Here is a 22,367-nt window from a genome sequence, read left to right as displayed (position 1 = left end):
TTAGAGCCGCCCTGTCATTAATATTGACACTACTATTTGCTTAGTATTTTGTTACTGCATTTCTTTGTACATTTTATTGTCCTTTTTTAATTACAAAAAAATGTAAATTGTATGATTGTCCACTTAAATTACTGTTCCTTACATTCATCGCGTAAGTTAACAATAAAATTGACGTGGTATTACCTAGTTAATGGCAACGCTGTGTGTGAAAGGCATATTATGCAGAATTTTTTAATAAATTGGCACAACATTTAGGTATTATCTAGGCATTTATGGAAGCATACAATATGTTACTTCAATAATATTCAAAATGAGAAGAAAAATTCTTTTCTGTAAAATAGAATTGTAGAAACTGAAAGTTGTTTGGGTTTCCAGTTTTTCCCAAATTGATATCCATTGAGAATCAATTAAGAGAAATTTTAAAATCCTAAGCGTACAACTTCAACGAACCGGAAATTTAGCCCTAAAACTTTTAAATACATCTTTTGACAACCGAAAAGCATTTAAATCAATGAATACAAATTTCACAAAGAATTTCATTGACCTGAGAAGAAAATTATTGTGCATCGAAAAACAGTTAAAAATAATGTTTTAAGGATACTTCATTTTAATTGGAAAATGAAAAATAAATTACAATTTCTTTGGAAGATCCTAGTTTTATTCATATTATAATTTATAATAAATTTACTATTTGAATAAGGAAGTTTTTATGCCGGTTTATTATAGTATTATTATTTACACAATTTATGACTCATTGATAACTTAAGAACAAAAAGTTATATATCCAAGATGTATGAGCGTAAATTGATTTTTATTGCTGTTATAATTATTTACAAAGCTAGGCTTTGAATTTTTCATTTCCATCTCCAGTAAGTATTGCTCTTATATCGTCAGCATCTAAAGTTTCGTATTTTAAAAGTGCTTCTGCCAATAATTTATGCTCTTTTTGATGGGATTTCAGAATAGCCTTTGCTCGTTCATATGATTCCTGAAAAATATACATTTAACATTTCTAAAAATTAGGTAATCGTAAATGGTGTATGCTTAAATTACACTTTTAAATTGCTTAAATTATTGGCGTATGTTTACCTCACTTATTACTATTTTTTCTTAATGTGAAAGAGGCAACCTTAAAAAATAAAATATGCTTCCTGCGGTACTTACTGAGAATAACGGAAATGATTGTTTTTAAGCATACTTTTATTAATCGTTGTCATGAGAAAAGCAGGAAGAGAAAGTCTAGAGAGAGTATAAAGACTGATTTATATAATAAACTCCTTTACCTGAAGAATCTTTTTTATTTCGACATCAACTTGATCTGTGGTATTGGGTGATAGTTCATTTACATTAAAATATGCTTTGGCATTTCCTTCGTATGTTCTTAAACCAAGCGCTTCGGACATACCCCATTCTTTCACCATAGCGGTAGCTATTGCAGTTGCTTGCTATAATCAAATATAATTTGTAGTCAACAACTAAATAATGTTACTTGACAAATGCATAATATTTTTCATTTTCGAGTTCATATTGGCGCATAAGTAATGTATATAAAGCTCAAATATTACATAAAGTTACTCAAAAGAAAAATGTTACTTTATTTTCAGCATCAAATTTTAAATTGCTTCTCAGAAGAGTTTTAAGGCTGACTGGTCGGCAAGTTGAGGTTTATTTGGATGTAGGAACCATTTTATAATAGATAATTACCAATAATGGTTGGGAAGCAAGTGCTTCTCAGGAAAGAATTATGAATAGAAGTGACAAAGGCTATTGCTTTTCTGGATAATTTTAAAAATATGTCAGCAGTATTTGGTTGGACACTTAATAGTTTTTCATACATATTAGAAGTTAATGGTTTAATGAAGTGAAATTTGTAGAAACATTTTAATTTCTTTGAGATATATTATTCAACTTTACTTATACGACAGTTCCTTTAGTTCTGATCCCACAGAAACGGATCACTGAATTTAGCTGAAATTGGTGATTATATTTTTTAAATATGTTGCCACAACTTAAGGCAATACTTTATTGTTTCAATTTTTAAAATTCTCTAATGAATTGAGCCCAATGCTACTTTATAATAATTTTCATTGGATTTTTAAAGAAATCTAATTTAACCCTTACAAACATATGTCATGCTATTAAAAAAAGAGGGGAAGTTTGTCAATAGTTTATGAGGTTCCATACAGGGGAAAAACATTATATTGTATATTTGAATTTGCGCCGAAATTTTGATAAATGTTTTTTAATTTTAAGTTCAAAAATAAATTATAGATTTGTTCGGTGTGTAATTGTTTGCTACATCACATTCTCAACCAAAATAAACAGAATCACACGTAATACTTCATTCTACAATTACGAGTATACACCTCTCAAATTAAAATAGTTTGAACTTGAAATTCCTTGTCAACTTATGTGTAAAAAGAGATACCATCTTTGTGGGCAGACCCAAACAATTAAGTTTAAAAAATAAAGCATATCGGTCAACAGAATCAAAGGCAGCATCAGCGAAATCAACAAAAAAGGCGTGGACTTTCTGCCTCTTAGCACTTAGCTTCAGCTTTACTAGGTTAACCAATGTGAAAATATTGTCAATAGTGGAGTAATTTTTCCGGAATCCTGCTTGAAACTCATTTAGAATACCGTCGTTAGCCCACTCTGTTAGCCTTTCTAGGATTAGACCAGCATATACTTTGCCAACAACATTATTAAAAGAAATTCCTCTGTAATTTGAAACCTCATTACAGTTTCCTTTTTTTCTTCCGATTATCCGATGTGTTGAGGGACTTCTCTCAGATACGGTAGGCTGCGTTTGGGGTCCGGAGGGAAGAGGCTCTGAGTTCAATATGGAGATACCATCTTGCTCCTTGGATGGCACCACGTAAAATATACATAATATATATGCTGTTTCATAGCTAGATCTATTTCTTCCTCAAGCAGAAGAGAATTCTATTACCTTAAGGTCATTAGAGGCTCCACTGGTAATTTTATCTGAACCGAATATAAGTTCTTCAGCAGCTCTACCTCCCATCATGGTATCCATCAGGGCAAGGAGTTGAAATTTCGTCACGTGGTACGATTCCTTTTCTGGCATGTATGCTGTCTGAAAAATGTTACTAAGCTCTTAAACATGAAAAAATAATGGTTAAATAAGAATTGAAAACAAAAAATCCGGTTTAAATCACTGGTCTTTCTACAATTCTCAAAGTTATAAATACATTTTCTTTTAACTAGAAATTTCAAAAATATTTTTCATTTCAATTCTACAGTTTGTGAAACCGTACTTTCACCGAAATGTCATTTCTGAAGGAAGCCATCATTCCCCAGAATAAATGTAAGACGAAGAACATTTCTAAAAACAATTTTCACATTCAAGATAAGAGATACATCTTGAAGTTTAGAGCAAATTATAATAGCCAATTTCGAGAACGTCTCAGTAAAGTTAGAAATAAAATTAGTTAAAGAGAACTTCTGGTTGAAGAATCTTGAAAAACCGTTCTTAATAATGCATTAAAGTATATTATTTAGATAGTATTGAAATAGCGCTTTAGAGGAAAGAATAATCCCCCTTTCGCGCAGAGACCAATATTCGAATTTTCCTGACAAAATGTTTTAACAAAAATTGTTACAGTCTATTAATTAGAGTCGAAGTAAACAAAATTGTTGAATCGGCACCTGGTACCCAAAAATTAAAAACGATTGCAATATTTTCTAGTAATACTAGTAGTAAGAGAAATAAAAAAATACATATAGTATAATTATACAATATTAGACGGTATTTATTTATTGATTTGATAAAGAAAAGCAGAAAATATTTTCTACTCTTGGTACACCGTAGGGTGTATTAAATTTCCTCCACTTGGAAGTTCAATGTTCGATGATGTAATATGGGGGCTCTGGCAGTGCAATTAGGAGGCTACTTAATTACCTGGGAAAACACTAAACAGAGGATTTAAAAATTTAGATAGAGAAAAGAGTATATGAATTTTGAAGAAGATCATTGGATCCAATTTCGAGTTAATGCCACATTATTTACAGAGAAATAATTTACGTATAATAATTTAACTAACTCATTAGTAGGACAGGGTTATAGAAGATAGTAATAAATGTGACACCAGGCGCTAACATAAAATTCGATTACGGCCTCTGTAAAGCGGGATAGATAGATTCCCTCTTGAGTGTCACTTCAAAAATATAATTTACAATTATGAAGGATGCTGCTGAAATTTTTCAATTGGACGTACCTCTTTAATAAAAAGATTTTCATTATTATCAATTGCTCTGAGATTTTCTCGAAAACGGCGTTAGTAAACCTCTATATTAGCGAAAATCATTTATGTTCAAAATCCTTTTCATGAAAGCTGATTTTTAAAAAAATCCTGGGATGCCATCTTCTTTCAAAATCATTCTAGTGTAATGAAAGCATCATTGAGTACAAATTTGAAGTTTGAAAAAACCTTGAGAATTACAGAAAGAGAAAATGTGTGTGTTTATTTTATGATTTATAAATTCAGTTGCATTAATAGAGTTTTTAATTAAATAATACCGATCCTTAAAAAATATAATGTAAAAACATACATGTCCTAGTGAAGGTCCTCTTGGAATAATAGTTACTTTATGAAGTGGATGACTTCCTTTCGTATAGTACGCAACTAAAGTGTGACCACCTTCATGATATGCTGTAATCTGATTAGTTTCTTCATCTGGTATACGAGACTTCCTTTCAGGGCCTAAAATTAAAAATTAAATAAGAAATTTCATTCAATTAAAAAAAAAATTTTTTTTAGATCTTTGAAGAAGTCACTTAAGAAGAAATAAATTCTATCGCTAGCATTAAGGGTTATTTTATGTTTTTAGTTTTTTTTTGTTTTATGATTGCATAGACTAAAAATAAATTTCATATATAAGATTTTGCCCTTCTTCACCCACAACTTTTTCTTCTTGTAAATCTGATACAGGGTACAGTGTTAATTTTAAGAACGGTTTTGCGTCGTAGAGGCTGCACAAAATGTAATTCATTTTGAACTTTAAAATAAGACATATTTTCAATTACTTTACATAAATTCTAGGAATTCACTAAGAAATTGTTTAGTGCACCATCTCCTAAGGAAATAGAACTCAATTAATGTGTGTTTATAGATCACTTATGATAAATTGAAAACGTGGATCTGTATTCTACAACATAACATAAATACGAGTGGGATTTTTTTCGGTTGATAACCTTTCAAAAATAAAAATTAAGTAAGCTAATGTATATTAAGAGACTTACCCATCAATACTTTATCGCGTGCACTTTCCAAATATTTCATTGTTACACATTCTGCACCGTCAATGGCGGCCTTTAAGGCAGCTTGATTAACCATGTTTTCTAAGTCGGCTCCAGTGAAACCAGTGGTACCTCTCGCAAGTAAATCAACATCCACACTTTTCGTTAAAACACGACTTAAATAAAGGGACAATATTTCTTTTCTTCCTAACAGATCAGGAGTAGGTACCTAAATGCAAACAACAATCAGATTGTTTTAAAGGCCATAGTACTGTAATAATAATAAAACAAAAAATTAGGAACTTATTAACTTATATAGTTTAATATAGTATGCAATAGGAATTTGACACACACTTCTAGAGGTACTTTTTATTTATTTTTTTAATTAAAACGTGATAACATCTGAATCATTGATTCTATTTAAAATATTGTTCAGTTATCCCTAATTATTGGATATGAAATAACTTACATTTACTTCCACATCGAATCTTCCTGGTCGAAGTAGGGCCTTATCTAAATCATCACGTCTATTTGTAGCGCCTAAAACTATCACTCCGTCGTTTTGATGAAAACTGAAAAAAAAAAATATATATATATATATTCCCATGAAAATACCTTCCCATGAACCCTCCTAACTGTTTGAGGCCGCTCATTTGATGCCTCACTCGGCTATCCAGACAAGCAGTAGCACTCCCTAACGCCTTAGGGCCTATTACGGCTGTCATCACCAAATGGCCGACCTTCTCGAAATGCAGCCAGTGAATGGTCTGTCGCCTAGTTTTATGTACATTTCATCTATTTCACTAGTTGTACTACTAACTGTACAGTAGTAAAATTCGTAAATAAAAATAAATAAAAAATATTCTTTGAATATAAAGATTAATTAATCACTTTTAAAGAAAATATTTCCCACATGTTTTAAAACTTCTCCAGCAATGAATTATGAAAAACAAATTATGGTAAACCTTCTTCCTGTCCAAAAGTGAGCTTAAATGAGTAAGTAAACTCTAAAGGTGTAATTTGTAAAAATAAAATGAATTAGTGAGAAACGATGAACTGTTAACACTAACCCATCCATTTCGGAGAGAAGTTGATTGATAGTCTGATTGGCATAAGGATGTAGCACTGAATTGGTTCTTTTAGCACCGACTGAATCTATTTCATCTATAAATATAACACATGGTGCTCGGTCTTTAGCAGCTCCTAAAACAAATGTAATAGAGAAATTCCTACTTCTTTGATTTTATGCAGGAAGCAAATTCAGTAATGCTTGTACTTTAACTATTCACAGTAAATAATTTAACAAAATAATTTAATGGAAAATAATATGTTAATTTATTGCTGAAGTTAACAACAATAAATAATAGAACAGAAAGGAAAGCGTAAATTATTTTTGTGGAATGAATCTAGAACCATTAATTTAATTTATTTAAAGGTGAGGAAAGGTGGTTTTATTTTTAATAAAAGACTATTTATAATTGCAACGCGCGCAAATGTGATGGTGAATGTGAATAATAGTCACTAATGATGATCATAAGTCAAGCAGTTAATCACGAGGGCAACGGCGATTCAGCCGACTTCAAGGATTGGACGGTTGTGAATGGATTTGCCTCAAGAAGAATGGTGTGAAAATAGTTTCAGTAGAATTTGGTATGTATAAAAAGTTAGGTTACTGCCATAAAAAGGAGCATTAAGACTTCGACCAAGATTTTTTTTATTGAAGAGTATGTTTGCTGGATCTTTTAGGTATCTCTTGTAATTTAGTCCGCAAGAAGGGCTGTACACAACAAGCTATCTTAGTTTTTTATTGTAAGTTTAGCTTTATCAAGTAGTATATCTATCAGTAAGACTTAACCTCCTGTTAAGTTCAATTTGATTAAGTTTTGCAGTGGTTCCAAGAAAATTTCGTGTCTAGGTGCAGTCCAAGATACCGCACCTATTCAGCTGGATTTTATCGCAGCACATGGCAATAAATTTAGATAATAAAGTAACCATTTCCTAGGTTAATTGATTCCCCATCTAGACGTTAGGTTATATTTAAAAATTTATATCAAGGAATGTATGAAACGTTGCTAGTCGCCTTCATCCACCTAATTTGGCAGATGGACTTGAAAGTTCACCTAAAAAATAGGCACTACTTTACTTTAAACATTAGATTACGTATACTAATACTTCCATGGCATGAATGAAATCAATTCTAATATTCAATAATATTCGTTTATTCAATTCCATTTAACAAGTAGTAAAAATTCGATTGGGATCAAGGAAGGATTTTGTTCATGGAGAATTAGTTAGTATAGGACTTTTTTTGTTACTTCATCAAGAGCAAAGATTAATAAAAGTTTCTGTGAATCTTCTCCAGAAACGTCGTATAAAGTGTCCTCGGGAGAGCATTATAGGTGGGTTTTGATTTGCCATCGTCAAGTATTTTATTACACTAATTTATAAATAAAGTTTTCAACAGTTTGTCTTTATAAACAGTAAGAAATACTCGACCGCAAAAACCTCAAGATTCCTTATTTCCAAAAATTTGTACATTCCTTCACCTGACATTTGTTTCTGTTTCCTTTCCTGGTATTTTTATTATGTAAAATAAAGATGTGGCAAAGTTAGTCGAAATCTGAGTAATGGTAAAGAAACAATTACGGCCCACACTAATGACTTTTATTTAAGTTGGATCATTTACATTTTTATAAAAGTTGAATTTCCAAGAAAAAGTTTAGACTACAATTAGTAAACGTTCTACTTTTTTTTCGCGCTGACCTCTTAAGGTATTCTAATGTTACTAATACATATAAAAACAAAGAATATAATAATTAATATTATTAGTATAAACTCGTAATTAACTCATTGAAATCAAGTGGCATGACGCTAAATTTTTATTATAAAGTTATTATTATATCCTTTTTTTTCTATAAACTCGGGGCTCGAGGGAATAAATAATTTTATATTTTTATTTTTTCAAGTTAGAAGGGTAAACATCTGAGGTCATTAGCAAACCAGACGTTTTAACGAGCAACTAGCTTAACTTTAACGAACTGGCCTACAAAGAGTTTTCTATCACCGACTGAGAGATGTAGGAGCTTCTAGGAAGAGAACTATTATTATTAGGAAACAAGTTTATAAGTAAAATTCCAATTTAATTCTTAAGCAATGTTAAATTTCACCTATCATCCTAGAAATTATTATTTCAACTTGAAAATTTAAAAAAAGAACTAGACGTTAACATTTACTTACTAAAAAGATCCCTTACTCTTCGAGCCCCTTGGCCCACTAAAATTTCATCGAATTCAGGACCCGCTGCATGGAAGAAAGGCACTCCCGCTTCACCAGCTACAGCACGAGCCAATAATGTTTTACCAGTGCCAGGAGGTCCAACTAATAGAACACCTAAAAAATAAAACGAAAAATAATGGCAGAACTACAATCCATGTTTTGATTTTAATTTTTCAAAAAATTAAGTTAGAAAATTAATGCAATGAATTTCAAGGATATTGAGAAGGAATTTAGTCATTCAATAAAATTGCCACTCAATATTACATATATTCATCACTGTAAATATAACTGAAATGAGATTTAAATATCGTCTTTTCAGTAAAATTAACGGTTTTCTGGTTTTTCATTCGTCTTGAGAGATTAGATTTTCAAGTTTATATAAACAATTTGACACTTTAAGCTCATGCAACATAATTAGCATATTTACTTATGAAGGGATTAAGTCAAATCGTGTGATATTAAAGTTCGGCGGAAACTTAAAAGTAAGCGATTTTTTTTGTCTTAAAACTGAAGAAATACTATAAAGACTATAAATTCGTCTGAATGAAAGGAAATGTACGTACATGAGTAATATATCGTCAGTTTCCTCCTACATTGCATGTTGACTATAGATTATAGGCCCAAATTATAAGGAACATTTCAAGAACGTAATACACATTTTCAGAAACATTTTCGCAGCTAATCCAATCCTATGTAGATGTTTCATCAAATGCTCTATGACTAGATTAATTATTTTCCAATGTTGTCGGAAAATGTGAAAATTATTTTGCCTTTAGGGCACAATTTAAAAGGAGATGAAAATAAAGATAACTTTGGTTATATACCGTTAGAGAAAGCTGGCATTGGTAAAAATGAATTAAAATTCTGTTTTTTAGTTGGTACTGAGCACTTAAAAGAGTGCGGACATAATTTACTGTTCTGTTTTAGTTTCTGTAATTCGATTAACTGGGTTAAATTTAATATCAGTTTATTCAGTTTTCTCTCTATAATTTAGTGATAATAATGTCCTAAATAAATAGTTTTGGTTTTCTTGATTAAAAAGGCAAAGTACGACCAGTCACTAAATCTAATTCCGAAGCTCAATTGGAAAATTCAGAACAAATCAGATTATCAATTTAAACTTGATTTAAATACCGAACAATTTATTTATAAAGATAATTCTATGAACTTAAGAGTCTATCTATCAGCTAATATTTACCACTTCACATAATAACCTTTTGCATACAAACAATAATGAGATTAAATACAGCAGAATGAAAGAAGCCCTGCTTTAATAAAGAATGTTTTCAAGCTAGTAAAATTTCTTTAAAAGTAGAACATTTCAGCATGATAGACTGATTGGGTGTTTCCGAAGAGAAATGGTAAGGCGGCACCTAAGGGTCTAAGACAACATTCCCAACACTAACACAGGTTTTGAGCCGTTTGTCTAAGTATAAATCCATTTTTAAAATTGGTTTAAAAGAAACTGAACAAAAATAAGTAAGTTAAATTCCTTGTCATTATCCTTAAACTTTATTTACTATCAGCCGATAAAAAAAAAAAATATTAGCTGTACCCGGCTACGCGTTGCTGTGGCCGCAGCGAAGCAGCAACAGATTCCCATTTGATTGTGAACTTTTTCGCGATTTCTTGACACAAATCTTCAATCATTATCAATGCTTCGTTGTAGATTTCTGCTGTGAAATCCATGTTCAAATTTGAATTTTCCTTGCGTGTTTGAAAATCTTATTTTGCTTCTTGCAAAATATCTTCAGCCATGTGCGATTTATATTTTTCCTATAACACTGTTGGAGATGAAAGAGAGCAGGCGGACAATATGATTGCAAACAATGCATGAATTTGATTTGGACGTGACGTTTTGCACGCGTCATTAATTCATCCCAGTGTTGGCCGTTCTCCAAAAAATTCAGAGCTCCACAAGCACTGCGGAAAGTGGCGAGTGAAACGCCGTTGACAATTCTCAATTGCTGAATGATGTTGGACCGGGCACATTTACCAACATCATGCGAAAAAAGAAGTATTCAACTTGATTGGGATGCACGGTGTAGTCTATCTATTGTAGGTTCTTTAAATATGCCAGGTTGTCTGTCGACTTGCTCTCCTTGTTTGCGTGATTCAAATGGTTTTCTACTCGCATTCCATGCAGGCATTACCGAATACAACAGTGTTTTCGCAAACACGTCATTTAGACAAAACGTGAAGAAAGTAGTTAACGCCGGTGGATTCAGAGCTAATAGTTGTACCTTGAAATCTATGAACATTCAATTTAAAATTGCAATCGGAAACACTGAAATGGAATCGTAAAATATTTAGTAAAGCGTGCGTTGCTATTACGTCTAACAGATGGCGCTGTTTTTCAAAAAATGCATGTTTTATATTTAGAAACATCTACATAATAGGTATATAAAAACACGTTTTGAACTAACGAACATTTACATTTTTTATATAAATAGATGATTGCAAAAGAATATTAGACATTTAAGTAAACTAATATATATTAGCTACTGTCTCTGCCTTAGCTCCCAATGACGATAGAACTATGGATCAATAAAAAGGAGAACTCATTTGAGAATAGCCAAATGTATAACTCTATTATAACAATATTTGAAGTATGTTAAGCCATAAATATGTTGTTATAATAATTCGAAAATCTTTGTTTTTTTCTACCCCATTCCACATCATTATTGACAAGCAAACGAATTAGTTTTTGCTGGCAAAAACGACACTTAGCACAGAAGACAAAAGAATAATTAATTCTACTTGAAATAGATTAAAAGCCGGTATAAGTGTAAATAATAATGCAATACCTTTTGGAAGTTTACCACCAAGAGCTGAAAATTTATCAGGATTCTTGAGAAATTCTACAACATCCTTTAACTCTTGCTTTGCTTCATCTGCCTAAAAAAAGAAAGAAAAAGAATTGATTTGTTTGTGAGTTCATTATATAAATAATTATATTATTTTTATAATTTTGCATAAATGGTTTTCAAAATGGATTTTTTGCCCATTAAACTGTACTATGGTACTTTTTTTTCTTCACAATTGAATTACAAACAACGAAAAATTCAATATTTTCTCTGACTAAGAACAGAATACCTGTAAGTTAAGTTGAATAACTTAGAATGACTATACCCACTGTTCAATGACTTTCTCAGCACATTACTTACACCCCCGAAGGTACTCATCACTTTATTAAATTTTATTTTTAAACTCCCCTTACGAACAAATCTAAGGTTCGCCATAAAACCAAAAAAAGATAATTTAACTTACACCTTTAACGTCGTTAAAAGTGACATGTATTTCTTCTGGATCAACTTCCACTTGGTTACCAAGTTGAATCCGAAACATTGATCCGTTTGCACTGGCTGAAACAAATTAATAGCTTTGCTGAAGAAATAACTACAAACCACCCTCTTACTATCAGATAGAGTATTATTTAAAGAAAACTAACCCATAAGAGATATAAATATGGATAAGAAAAGTACTATTGTTAAAAGTTGCTGAACCAGCTTAAGCCAACGAGCTGATCTGCCAACACCTTTAGCATTTTGCTGCCCTGCTAAATAGCCTTCCGCAAAAGCTATCTTCAATTTATTGACTTCCTCTGGATTCAATGATTCGTTTGTCAAAAGACCTGAAAAATTAATAAAAAACATACGCTAGGAGCATAGGTAAAAGAACTTATTTAGGCATTGAAATTAAAGTTATTAAAAGAATTGAAAATAAGATTTTAGATACTCATCATAATTAGGTGCCAACTATCTAAAATATCCTACATTTTACACAAATTTAAAAAATGAAAATAACATAAAGAAACTAAGAAATGTACTGGGCATACCAGCTTGAATAGGATCAGGATGGTGGTTTTACAAAAATCAGATAAACAATGTTCGAATATCCACTTTTTTCAAGAAACTGCATACTTTTCATCTTTCATTTTTTTTTTTTATCCAAATAGTCATGTACTGCTTGAAAGTTGGAGCTAAATAATTTTAGCTATCTAATTAAAATAATATGCAAGTTCCATAATATGTTATTTTGCCTGAACAAATATTCTCAATTATTGCGTTCTAATCAATATTCTCTTCATATTTTTGTATCAATGGTTGGCTGTTTGCAAGTTTATACAAAAAATAAATAAGAATCACTTCTTGTTTAACTTGTTTTATTTATTTAGTCTTTTTAATATTTACGAAAGAAAATAAGATAATAATTCTGGTAACGTACTGAGCTCAGGACGCGAGGAGCCCGGATTCAAAAAGTCTTTTCTTCAAAAAGCAAACGATCATGTGACAGTACGTACTTGAGCGGTTAGAAACTAATCAACCAATTAGCAATTTTTTATTTAATCATCAACTCAAATTTGAGTTGAATAATTTAAATTGATTATGAATTATCAGTGCAGCTTTACTCTCTTTTATTAAAATTTCTTTTTATAGCACAAACTTACTTTTTTTGGCGTTAAAAAAATAAATGAATATTAATATTTACACCTCTTTTCAAATAAAAAGTTCTTTCTTGTGTTACCTCTAATCGTACTACTGCCGAAGCTTCACCTACTATTAATGAATGTACATAGAATTCTTTTTCTTTTTTGGCATTAGCTTTTACGAAGGGCCTTAGCCCCCTCAACTACATTCCTCTACTTCTCTCTCTCATTCTTTCGAGCCACTCTTTATTTTTACTCCTACTTACACGTAAACTAGCCATCTTGTTACATTCTCTGTTTTTTCCTCCACTTGAATGGCCGGCAAACATCTCTTTGGTACCAAATCTTGCCACCTCAAATTCTCACGTTTCATCTCTCCTACCGGGTCCAGTTCACTATATAATTCTTTTAAGTTGATTTGAACACATATTCTATATTGCTTCTTGCCTTACCGGGACAAAATTTTTCTCAGGGCTTTCCTTTCTCACAAAACTGAGAAATCGCTCATCCTCACAAATCACCGTACAGATTTCGCTACCGTAGCTCACAACTGTTCTCAATACTATCGTACACAATATTCATTTGATTTCCTTGCATATTTTTATTTTTCTACCTCTTTAAAATTATGTCCACGTTAAAAAACCCCTGGTAGTTCTCGAAAGACATTTTTACCTTTTTTATGAATTGGGTACATGACACTTATTTTTAAATGTGGTGTAGATCACCTCCTTAAGTAGCGTGAATTCAACCTGGTACAATCTGTGCAATTACGTTTAGTAAAAATAAATGTAACTTACTTTTAATGATTGGGGACTCATTAGGATCAACAAAATTAGTTGCGGATTGTTGAGAAGTTGGATTTACATTTATCTGAGCAGACCTATCAAAGCCAAGCGCTTGTCGCATCCGTTGGTATAAACTTGGACTACGTTGTATCTCCGCCTTAATGGAACGTTCTGTCTTGAACCCTCTAACTTGTACATCTTTAAGAAAAGTAAATTGTTACCATATATTAACATGAAATTACTAATTCTTTAAATTCAAAATAATATTCCTATCAATTATTGAAGTAATTTGAAATGACTTCCTCATTCTTATTGTTCATTTACTCCCTATAATAAAGTTAAAAAATAAGTTCTTATAAAATTATTTTCACTTTTCAGAATTAAGCGAAGTCAGATACTACGAAAAATTCTCACAGATAATCAATTCGCAACCCCAAACCTACAAAATCAGTTCCAGATTAGCGGTTCCCAAAATAGTTAGCGAACCTCTAGTGCTACTCTGCGGAAAAAAACGACACACCGCTACTTTTAATTGGGAACTAATCGCAAATCCATGTAATTTTTTGTAAGAAGCTAGATCTGGGAATCGCATTTAAGGCCAACAATAAAAAACAGTAAATAGTCAAGACAGAGGACACACCAACCTTTAATGTTAACAATGTAAAAAAAACACTGTCAGCTCTAAAGATGACCTAGTCTCTAGATTGAAAGTTTGGGGGGTGGGGAGAATGAAATTGGTAATTCTTCTTCTTTCGAAAAACTATTGAACTTGTGCTTACTGTAGGTAGAGAAAGTTTTGTTAAATTTTTAAAATAGAATTTTCCCAGAAATATCGTTTTGAAGTCTACTAAATCAGAAAAATTGCAAGTTATCCAAATTTTATATTCCGTTTGGTTACTATCTAGCGAGCTTAGGCTAATAATGAACTCTTTCAACTCTAGTCTAAGGTTTTCACACACCATTTGCTACGACTATTTGTTGTATAAGTATAAGATTGGGTTTAGGAGGTAATTTAGAAAGGGTATGAATTGGCTGAAAAGAAAAATTATTTTCGTTTTCGCAAAAAACATGCGCCTGGTACTATGTTCTAACTGTCCGGTGATAGATGGAAGGTGATGTCTATTGCGAGAGAACACTGTTAGGAGGTCAGTAATGCGCTAAATAAGCTATGGAGCAAGTAATCTCTGATGCCTTAGATTATTAAAAAAAAAAAAAAAATGTTCTAAAAACAGTTATCACCAAATGGAAACGAAATACAGAACAGGCTCTAGTTCTTTTGATATATAAGCATTTTTTATTTTAATATTCTTTCGGTTTACTAATTGTCTAAGCACTTAAATGATTTCTTCATTTTGTACTCATTTAGAATTATAACTAAACACCCATACAAAAAACCTGAGAAGGATGGAATTGCGAAAAATTGTACTTAAATAAAATTTGTACAACCTCAACTACATAATTGTTAATGCAGAAACTAATTCACAAATATGTTAAACAAGGTGTACTAAAGGCTTGATATCTAGAATTAAAATCATATCGATGAAATTGGAATTTCTTACCAAATATAAATGGTTTAAATTGGTTGCTTTTAATATGTTCCAAAATCTTATGAGTTACAGAAACTGGAACATGTGCTGAGAATTTTCTTCTATCATAAAGTGAGAAATTATTCCCATCAACGCATAGAGTCCAATTGGAAGATTTCCTTGAATGTACAGAAATAGATCCTAAATTGGAAACGAAACTGGTTGAAAAATCGTTTTGCAATAATCCACTTTCTCGTGCACTGTTAAATGCCTGAAACATGTTATATATGTATACAATTATTGAAAAAAACAATCTTTTGTTTGTATTACATTTAAGAAAATTAAATATAATTAGCTTCTTTCATTTTTCGTACTAAATGCTTTGGGCAATAAGTAGGTCGTTTATGTAGCCTGAAATTTATGTTTATCATAAATAATAATATCTTCACAGTTCTAAGAATCGTTTCTGTGCCACGACGGAGGATGTTGAATCTGGCTCACTTATAAGCTAATGAAATGATTCATTAAATTATAGTACGCCCCATTGATTTGAACAAAGGATTAACCATAATTTTTTCACAATATAGAAGGACTATCAAAACAGTAAGCCATCTTAAAAAAAACTGCTAAATTAATTTTGTAGTGCATTTCTAACTAATTTGTTTTTTCTAACTCAGATTCGAACTACTTGTATTTCCCATGAAATTATAAAATGAAACATCAAGGACTAACGACCATTTTTTTTTAACGTACCATTTATTTATAATAATATTTTTACGCATTAGGCATGCTCATTAAATGTAAGTTAAGTTTTGGGTTTCATCCAAAACTTTTCGTTCAAAAAAAAAAACTAAAAACTACAAAATAAAAAAATTAAGTTGCGTTTGTATTTCCATTACGAAGGATGATTATAATGTGCTAACTTAAAATTGTCTTATCACTCAAAAATTTTCAAGAACATACCAGTTTAAAGCTATCCACACAGTTGAAATTTTGATGAAATTCCAATTCATTTTCGAAATTTTTACTAGATTTATTTGTCACAGTTCGACGCTTAGGGCTTGCTGCAACGGTTGATGCTAACTGTGTTAGGTGGCATAATAACCCCTAAATTCGTAAAGAATAAAAAAATGACAATTTTTTAAACACTGGTTAGATGACAAAATAATCATAATTGTAAAAGATTAATGATAAAAATATCACAAATTGAATACCTGATTGTGCTGCAATGGAAACATTGAATGTACTTGTGCTAAGCCAAAAAAAAATATCAAACTTTAACAACACCAACTATAAGGTACTTGTGATAAACAAGCATATTTTTACTCCTCGATTTGCCTATTAGTCCCTCATTTTTGCTAAAGAAATTTAAAACTCTATCTAGCACACAGCTGATTTGAAACCGACTAAAGGGTAAACGTTACGCACAGATGCTCTTTTCACCTTACTTGTAAAATTACTAATTATGACAGTTCATCCTCCTCAGCAGGTTTTGACGTAAGCATTAAGCAATGTCTCTTTTGACTGAACAAATCGGTTCTCATTCTTCGATACTTAAATCGTTCGATTCTTAAAGCGATTATTTACTAGAATGAATAAATTATTTTGTTTGATTTTGTAGTTTATCAAACTGTTCATTGTTCATTAAAAAGCTCTACAGATTGACAATTAACATATTTTGTCTTTGTTTACGTATAATTTATGTTTCAGACTTGCGGAAATTATTTTTCTCATTGCGGCTAACATTCTTAATTACTTTCTCTTCATAGCAATGCACTTAGCATAAGTAATAATGCGAATTGATAACAATTTCATGACTGTTCGACTTGCTCAGAGGATTTTTATCGAAGGACGGCACAAGCCAACTTCCCTGAGGATGAGTAATGCCCGATGATTGCTATTAATAGCTGTAATTAAACCATTTTAATTATTCTTCTTTTTTTAGAAGTCCTAAAGATTCTGTTTGACTACAATATGGATACATGAAAGGGTCAAATTTTCGATAATTTTTAATTCGATTTTCATCTTTGCTTTAAACCTTAAATGTTAGTAACGCTGTTTCTTAATCTACGAAATAAACCTCAGCGCAATTAAAAATCCAGACAAAACTTGTAAGTGGAACTGTGAGAGTTGCTTTCTACCAAAAATTTTTTCTATGAACATATTTATATTTTATTTTAGGCCCGTCGACGTCTGAGAACATTGGCGATCAGATTTTTTTTCAGTGCTGATTTGTCTTTCGGTCAGTAAGCTGTTAGAAGCTCCTAGGACAAGAAAATTTAATGGCCAGTAGCTGGATTCATTTCCGTGAGGGAATCCAATACCCTGACTACTTATCTAAGCCCTACCCAAAATATAATTTATTACTTAGAGTAATTGTAGTTGGAAATAATAATTTTTAATTAGTGCATTCAACTTCTTGTGTCAATTGTGTGCTTCATTAGAATCGCCTAACTCGTTTCCAATAGTCTATGACTAAGATTATTAGAGTATACATATGTATATATATATCCATTTACTAACACAAAATGCTCTTTTGCATTTAAATTTGACGTCCAAAGAAAAAGAAATATTACTCTATGAAGTAGGACCAACCCATCCAACATTTTCACCAATTGGAATTAAGACCTTTTTTTCTGCAAAGAAATTAATAGAAAGCCTTGAAGATGACCTAGTCCCTAGACTAGTGCTTTGCGAAAAAAAAAGGACTGAAATTGCCAATTATTATATTTTTATACTTTACTGGCAATTATATTTATTTTTATCCACCCTTAATGAATCAACGTCAAGTTAGAGTAGTTGAAGATCAAGACGATTTTTGGCAAATCATTAACGTTAAGCTTTGTTCGTTAAGCTGAACTCAAAAGTTTCAGAGTTTTGCACATAACGTATTAAGAATGATAAAGAAAAGCATGTGGTTTCCACGACTTGACTTCAAGTTAGAGTTGTCACTTTTTGTTGAAATTTTCTTAAAATTTAAGAAATTTTTTTTTAAAAAATTTGTTCTTAAAATTGTTCTTTCCCTTCATAAAATTTTGTGTTTGCAAAGTTAAGAACTTTGTTTTGCAATGTTAAGGAAAAAGCATTCGAGCACCCCCAACTAAAAATTATTTTAGAAACAAGGTACGCTGCACTTAAACAGTAACGTTTAATCTATAACATTACACATAAAGAAATCATCTAATAGTTACTACAGGACTTAATATAGATGTTAGTAGATATCGTATAGTACAGCAAAAATAATACAAGTTTGCACAGAAATGGCACGGCAAACATATTGAAGCTGGAGTTCGTCCCTTTAGGTAATATATTAGCGACAAATGCTAAAAAATTGACGTATTAGGAAAACCAAAAGCACGAAACTTTTGAGAAAAGAATGTTTGAAAGTTGATAACATAAAATAGCATTTCCGTCAACTAAGTTAAAACTAGTAACAAATATAAGATCTGTTTATGCGCTAAAATGAAAACTTCACTACTTGTTTTAAGGAGTGGCCACCATGTCTGGAAACAAATTATTTACTCGGAGGTGCTCGACAATGTTTCCTTAATAGTGCCGTATGTATGAAGAAATTTTGCATTACTTCGGAACAAACGTGCAGGTCACCAAATAATTTCCTTGAGAACTTATTTAATAACGTGTTAAAAATGCTGAAATTTTAAAGATCAGCGGTAAAAACAAGGCATTAATTATGTGTCAAAAATTGCCCTACAATTCGGCCGTAGACCACTCTAATTTCAGCATATAATGAATCAATCACTTAAGAAAGATGAATAATCCTCTTAAAATTGTATTTGCCTAGCCTAATTTGTATAAACGAAGAGCAAATTTTTTAAAATTTTGTATTTTTATCTTCAAGTTTTTTTAAATTTCTCTTGTTCTTAATACTTTACTGAAAGCAATAGCGCTTTTCCTTTGTGAAATTGAATCATTGAACTTTTTTTTTATTTATGCAAAAAATTACGTTTTTTTTAATGAAAACGTAATCTTATTCCTCTCCCTCAAATCTTACATCATCTCGGGAAAACGCATCTTTTGATTCCAAATCATATATTAATTTTCTTGCATATTCCACTTCTTCATCATCAGTCAGTTCTTTATTGATACGTTTGATTTCTAAAGAATACATGAGAATCATTGGTCTGATATCGCTTCCCATCTCATCATCAAGTGGATTATCTTTTGTAATCAAGACTCTTAAACTAGGTAAAGATTGAATTTTTTTCAGTTCTTCAGGATCGGTCAATTCATTTTCCCTCAGGTTAACGTATTCCAATTTTACAAGTCCTACTGTGAGTCCACTTAATCGACTTATCCTATTGCTTCGTAAGTGCAAAATTCTTAAATTGACGAGTCCTTCTAATCCTTCTATTCGTCTTATTTCATTGTATGAAAGGTAAAGATTTCTCATTGTCAAGGCGTAATCGCCCACCATGCTTTTTAGATAGCAATGACTGGCAGACAAAGTAAGTAATACTGGTGTAGAGTTGATACCAACATACTGTAAATTTTTTATTTTTGTCTTATTCAGAATAAGAATTTGCAAGTAAGGCTGATCAATAGGTTCTATTACACTTATAGGATTACCTTCAAAACTTAATTGTTGTAAATACTCTAACTTCGGAATGGTGGTAGAAGTTATCTCATTTCGGTCTAAATATAGGGATACAAGTTTTGGTAAATATGATAAATTTTCAAGGTCCTTATTTGTAAGTCTGTTGTTAGATAATCTGAGAAAAGTAAGATAGGGATGTGCAATTAGAGGGTATATATCTGTCAATCCCATGTTCGAAAGGTCAAGAGCACGGGGCAAGAATACTTGTTTCTCAAAATCGAATTCATACGTCATAAACCTTTTCACTTCAATTTTTGTAATCGTTTTGAAACCCTTGATTCTTCGACGACCTTCATCTTGTAATTCTTCATGTGCTTGCTCACCAAGGTTTTCTTTTTTCTCTTCTTCGGCTTCGGTTCCGCCAGATATATCACTGCTGTTATCATCAGACATTTCTTTTCTTTGTTTTTTTGTATTTATGGTAATGATTCTTCATTATAAATTATCATAACATATGGTTTAAAAAATAATGTTACTTGTGAAAAGTATCATGTGAACTCTTACACGACTTTACGTGATAACAATTCTTGAAATACAACTTATATTTTTCTTCAAACTGGTCTTTTCCTAAATGTTGGTTTGTTCACTCTAATAATTGATATTATTATGGTATATTTGAAGGAATTATGACAACCTGACTTCCTGAAATCCCCCGAAAACCAACATTCATTTTAACCAAAGACTGAGAAAACTGCTAGAATAAAGAATATTCGAAGAAAAAAACAAACTGATCATACAAAAACCTTTCAGGCCACTATAGAAAATTTTAACAAATGAAAAATCCATTCAGAAAAAGTGGTACTTCAGATGGAAGGATTTTGATCCTTCATGATCCTAAATTTTACTCAGGATCCCTCGTAGTAGAATAAGCTCTGCTCCTTTTGATCTTTTTATTTTTTATTTTTCCATGTTTTCTTTGAGTTTATGCAGTTCCTTGCATAGGCTCTTTAAATTAGGATTCCTACAAGCGTTTCATCAACTCTTGAGGACTCAATATCCTTTAATCCTTATATAATTTCAATGATTTACTTTTTGTGGAAATACCACGCCTTTAACAAAATTCTTTTATACATTTTTCTAATCTTTCTTTTGCAGAACTTTGAAGTTAGCCGGGGATGTATTTGAAAACATTTTTCCTACAAAAAACACACTGTCTGTAACAATTGCTAGTTATGGTGAATGACAGTCGAATAAAGATTTTTCTTAACAAGATTTTTTTTCAAAAAAACACTTCACACTTTTGTGTTTTCCTATACCAAAAGTGTTGCTTATTTAAATCATACAGCCTTTTACAACTTTCAAGAGGTAGTTTACACATCTTTCAACTGTGTTTTCACGGCCTGCAACTTCTTCTCTGGGAGATTACTATATTCTAAGACTTGGGAGAGAAATTTACTAACGTCACAGAGTGCATCTAGCCTTCCATGGAGTTTCTCCGTTTCAATCAGTTCCAACACGATTTCTTTTCTTAAATTTGCTGCAAAAAAAATAAGCACTTAATAGCAAATTGTGGTGACGGTATTTTAAAAATGTTTAAGTTTACAGATTCCTAAGCTTTTCAAAAATAAATTTTCCTGGGAAAATTGTTTAAAATATTAGCCTTTGCGAGATACTTACTAGTAGGGAATATTTTGAGACTTATGGAAAAATGAAGAAAGTGAAGGAAAAAGTATAAGGACTTCGCTCTTTTGGTTAAAGTATTTTCATAAAATATTGGTGTCTTATTTGTAGGTCCTAAACGGAATATCAAGCTTGAACTTCCGCTACAGCAAATTTTGTACCTAATTTCGTACATCAAACAAATTGTGCCCACAGTTACTTTTGAAAGTACAAACCAAAGACACCTCATGCTAAACATTTGGGAGATCTAAAATGCTTCGGTTCTTTCGGGACCAAAGTTCGACAAGGTTAGATATGATTAGGATACTAGTCAGCAAAATCCTGGTCTAGGTGGAGAGTGATAAGGGCGCTATTTCTTCTTGTCTTAGTCCATAAGATTTGATTCAGGAGACATAGGAGGGTATATGCCGTCTATTTTTGCTATCTCTAGACAAGAAGAACGTTTCCCTATCAATTGATAATTACAAATTTTACATACACTTTAATTGTAGTAATTATATAATGATACAGTGGAAATTTTAAATATTGATTTTGTTGTTACTGTATAAAGAAATCTTAAGTGTGTAAAATTTACCTGCTTTGACCTACACAAATGATGTATTAGTTTTAAAAATGAAAATTACATTAAGATGTAGTTTTTTTTATTTTAAAATAAAATGTTTATTTTTATATTAATTAGCAAAATTACTTTCTACAGTAACTTACCTGTTCAATAATTAACCTTCGTTAGTGATTAATGTTTGTTAACCTGCAACTTTTAGTACGTTCAGATTTATTATGCTATTTTTTATAGTAACATCTGGTCTCTGGTGATACGTTGTTTCGGTAAACGTAGGTTAATTTGACCAGTCTG

General features: G+C 31.3%; 2 protein-coding genes across 3 annotated transcripts; both read right to left on the bottom strand.

The window, feature by feature from the left end:
- Nucleotides 1-636: 636 nt before the first annotated feature.
- On the bottom strand, nt 637-16,768 carry YME1L (ATP-dependent zinc metalloprotease YME1L). The gene is made up of 15 exons (XM_074125622.1): nt 16,494-16,768; nt 16,243-16,386; nt 15,313-15,550; nt 13,766-13,951; nt 11,991-12,173; nt 11,810-11,904; nt 11,347-11,437; nt 8,501-8,653; nt 6,334-6,466; nt 5,733-5,835; nt 5,267-5,492; nt 4,576-4,727; nt 2,954-3,100; nt 1,284-1,445; nt 637-988 (listed from the first exon to the last, which is right to left on the bottom strand). Exons 1-15 carry the CDS (start codon nt 16,515-16,517, stop codon nt 839-841), a joined length of 2,187 nt encoding a protein of 728 aa, XP_073981723.1. The 5' UTR covers nt 16,518-16,768; the 3' UTR covers nt 637-838.
- Nucleotides 16,769-17,679: 911 nt separating this feature from the next.
- On the bottom strand, nt 17,680-22,339 carry LOC141452981 (leucine-rich repeat-containing protein 23-like). Of its 2 annotated transcripts, none has more exons than XM_074125625.1 (2): nt 22,220-22,339; nt 17,680-21,371 (listed from the first exon to the last, which is right to left on the bottom strand). In XM_074125625.1, the coding sequence occupies exon 2, from the start codon at nt 20,285-20,287 to the stop codon at nt 19,268-19,270; it is 1,020 nt and encodes a 339-aa protein (XP_073981726.1). In that variant the 5' UTR covers nt 20,288-21,371; nt 22,220-22,339; the 3' UTR covers nt 17,680-19,267. The 2 variants fall into 2 exon arrangements, with proteins under 2 accessions (XP_073981726.1, XP_073981727.1); XM_074125626.1 differs by lacking the exon at nt 22,220-22,339 and adding an exon at nt 21,512-21,888.
- Nucleotides 22,340-22,367: the final 28 nt, after the last annotated feature.

Source organism: Rhodnius prolixus, unplaced genomic scaffold (genome assembly GCF_049639745.1).
Source record: "Rhodnius prolixus isolate KJV_2025 unplaced genomic scaffold, Rpr scaffold_3, whole genome shotgun sequence".
Taxonomy (NCBI): Eukaryota; Metazoa; Arthropoda; class Insecta; order Hemiptera; family Reduviidae; genus Rhodnius; species Rhodnius prolixus.
This window is presented reverse-complemented; position numbering and strand designations above follow the sequence as displayed.

What these genes read in the sequence shown, in the direction of transcription:
- YME1L (XM_074125622.1), bottom strand. Translation starts at nt 16,517, where the DNA reads ATGTTTCCATTGCAGCACAATCAG. An exon ending in CTTCTCTCCGAAATGGATGG is followed by an intron (nt 5,836 to 6,333) that starts GTTAGTGTTAAC and finishes TTTTTTTTTCAG; the next exon opens with TTTTCATCAAAACGACGGAG. An exon ending in GAGCCTCTAATGACCTTAAG is followed by an intron (nt 1,446 to 2,953) that starts GTAATAGAATTC and finishes ATTTGATTATAG; the next exon opens with CAAGCAACTGCAATAGCTAC.
- LOC141452981 (XM_074125625.1), bottom strand. Translation starts at nt 20,287, where the DNA reads ATGTCTGATGATAACAGCAGTGATATATCTGGCGGAACCGAAGCCGAA.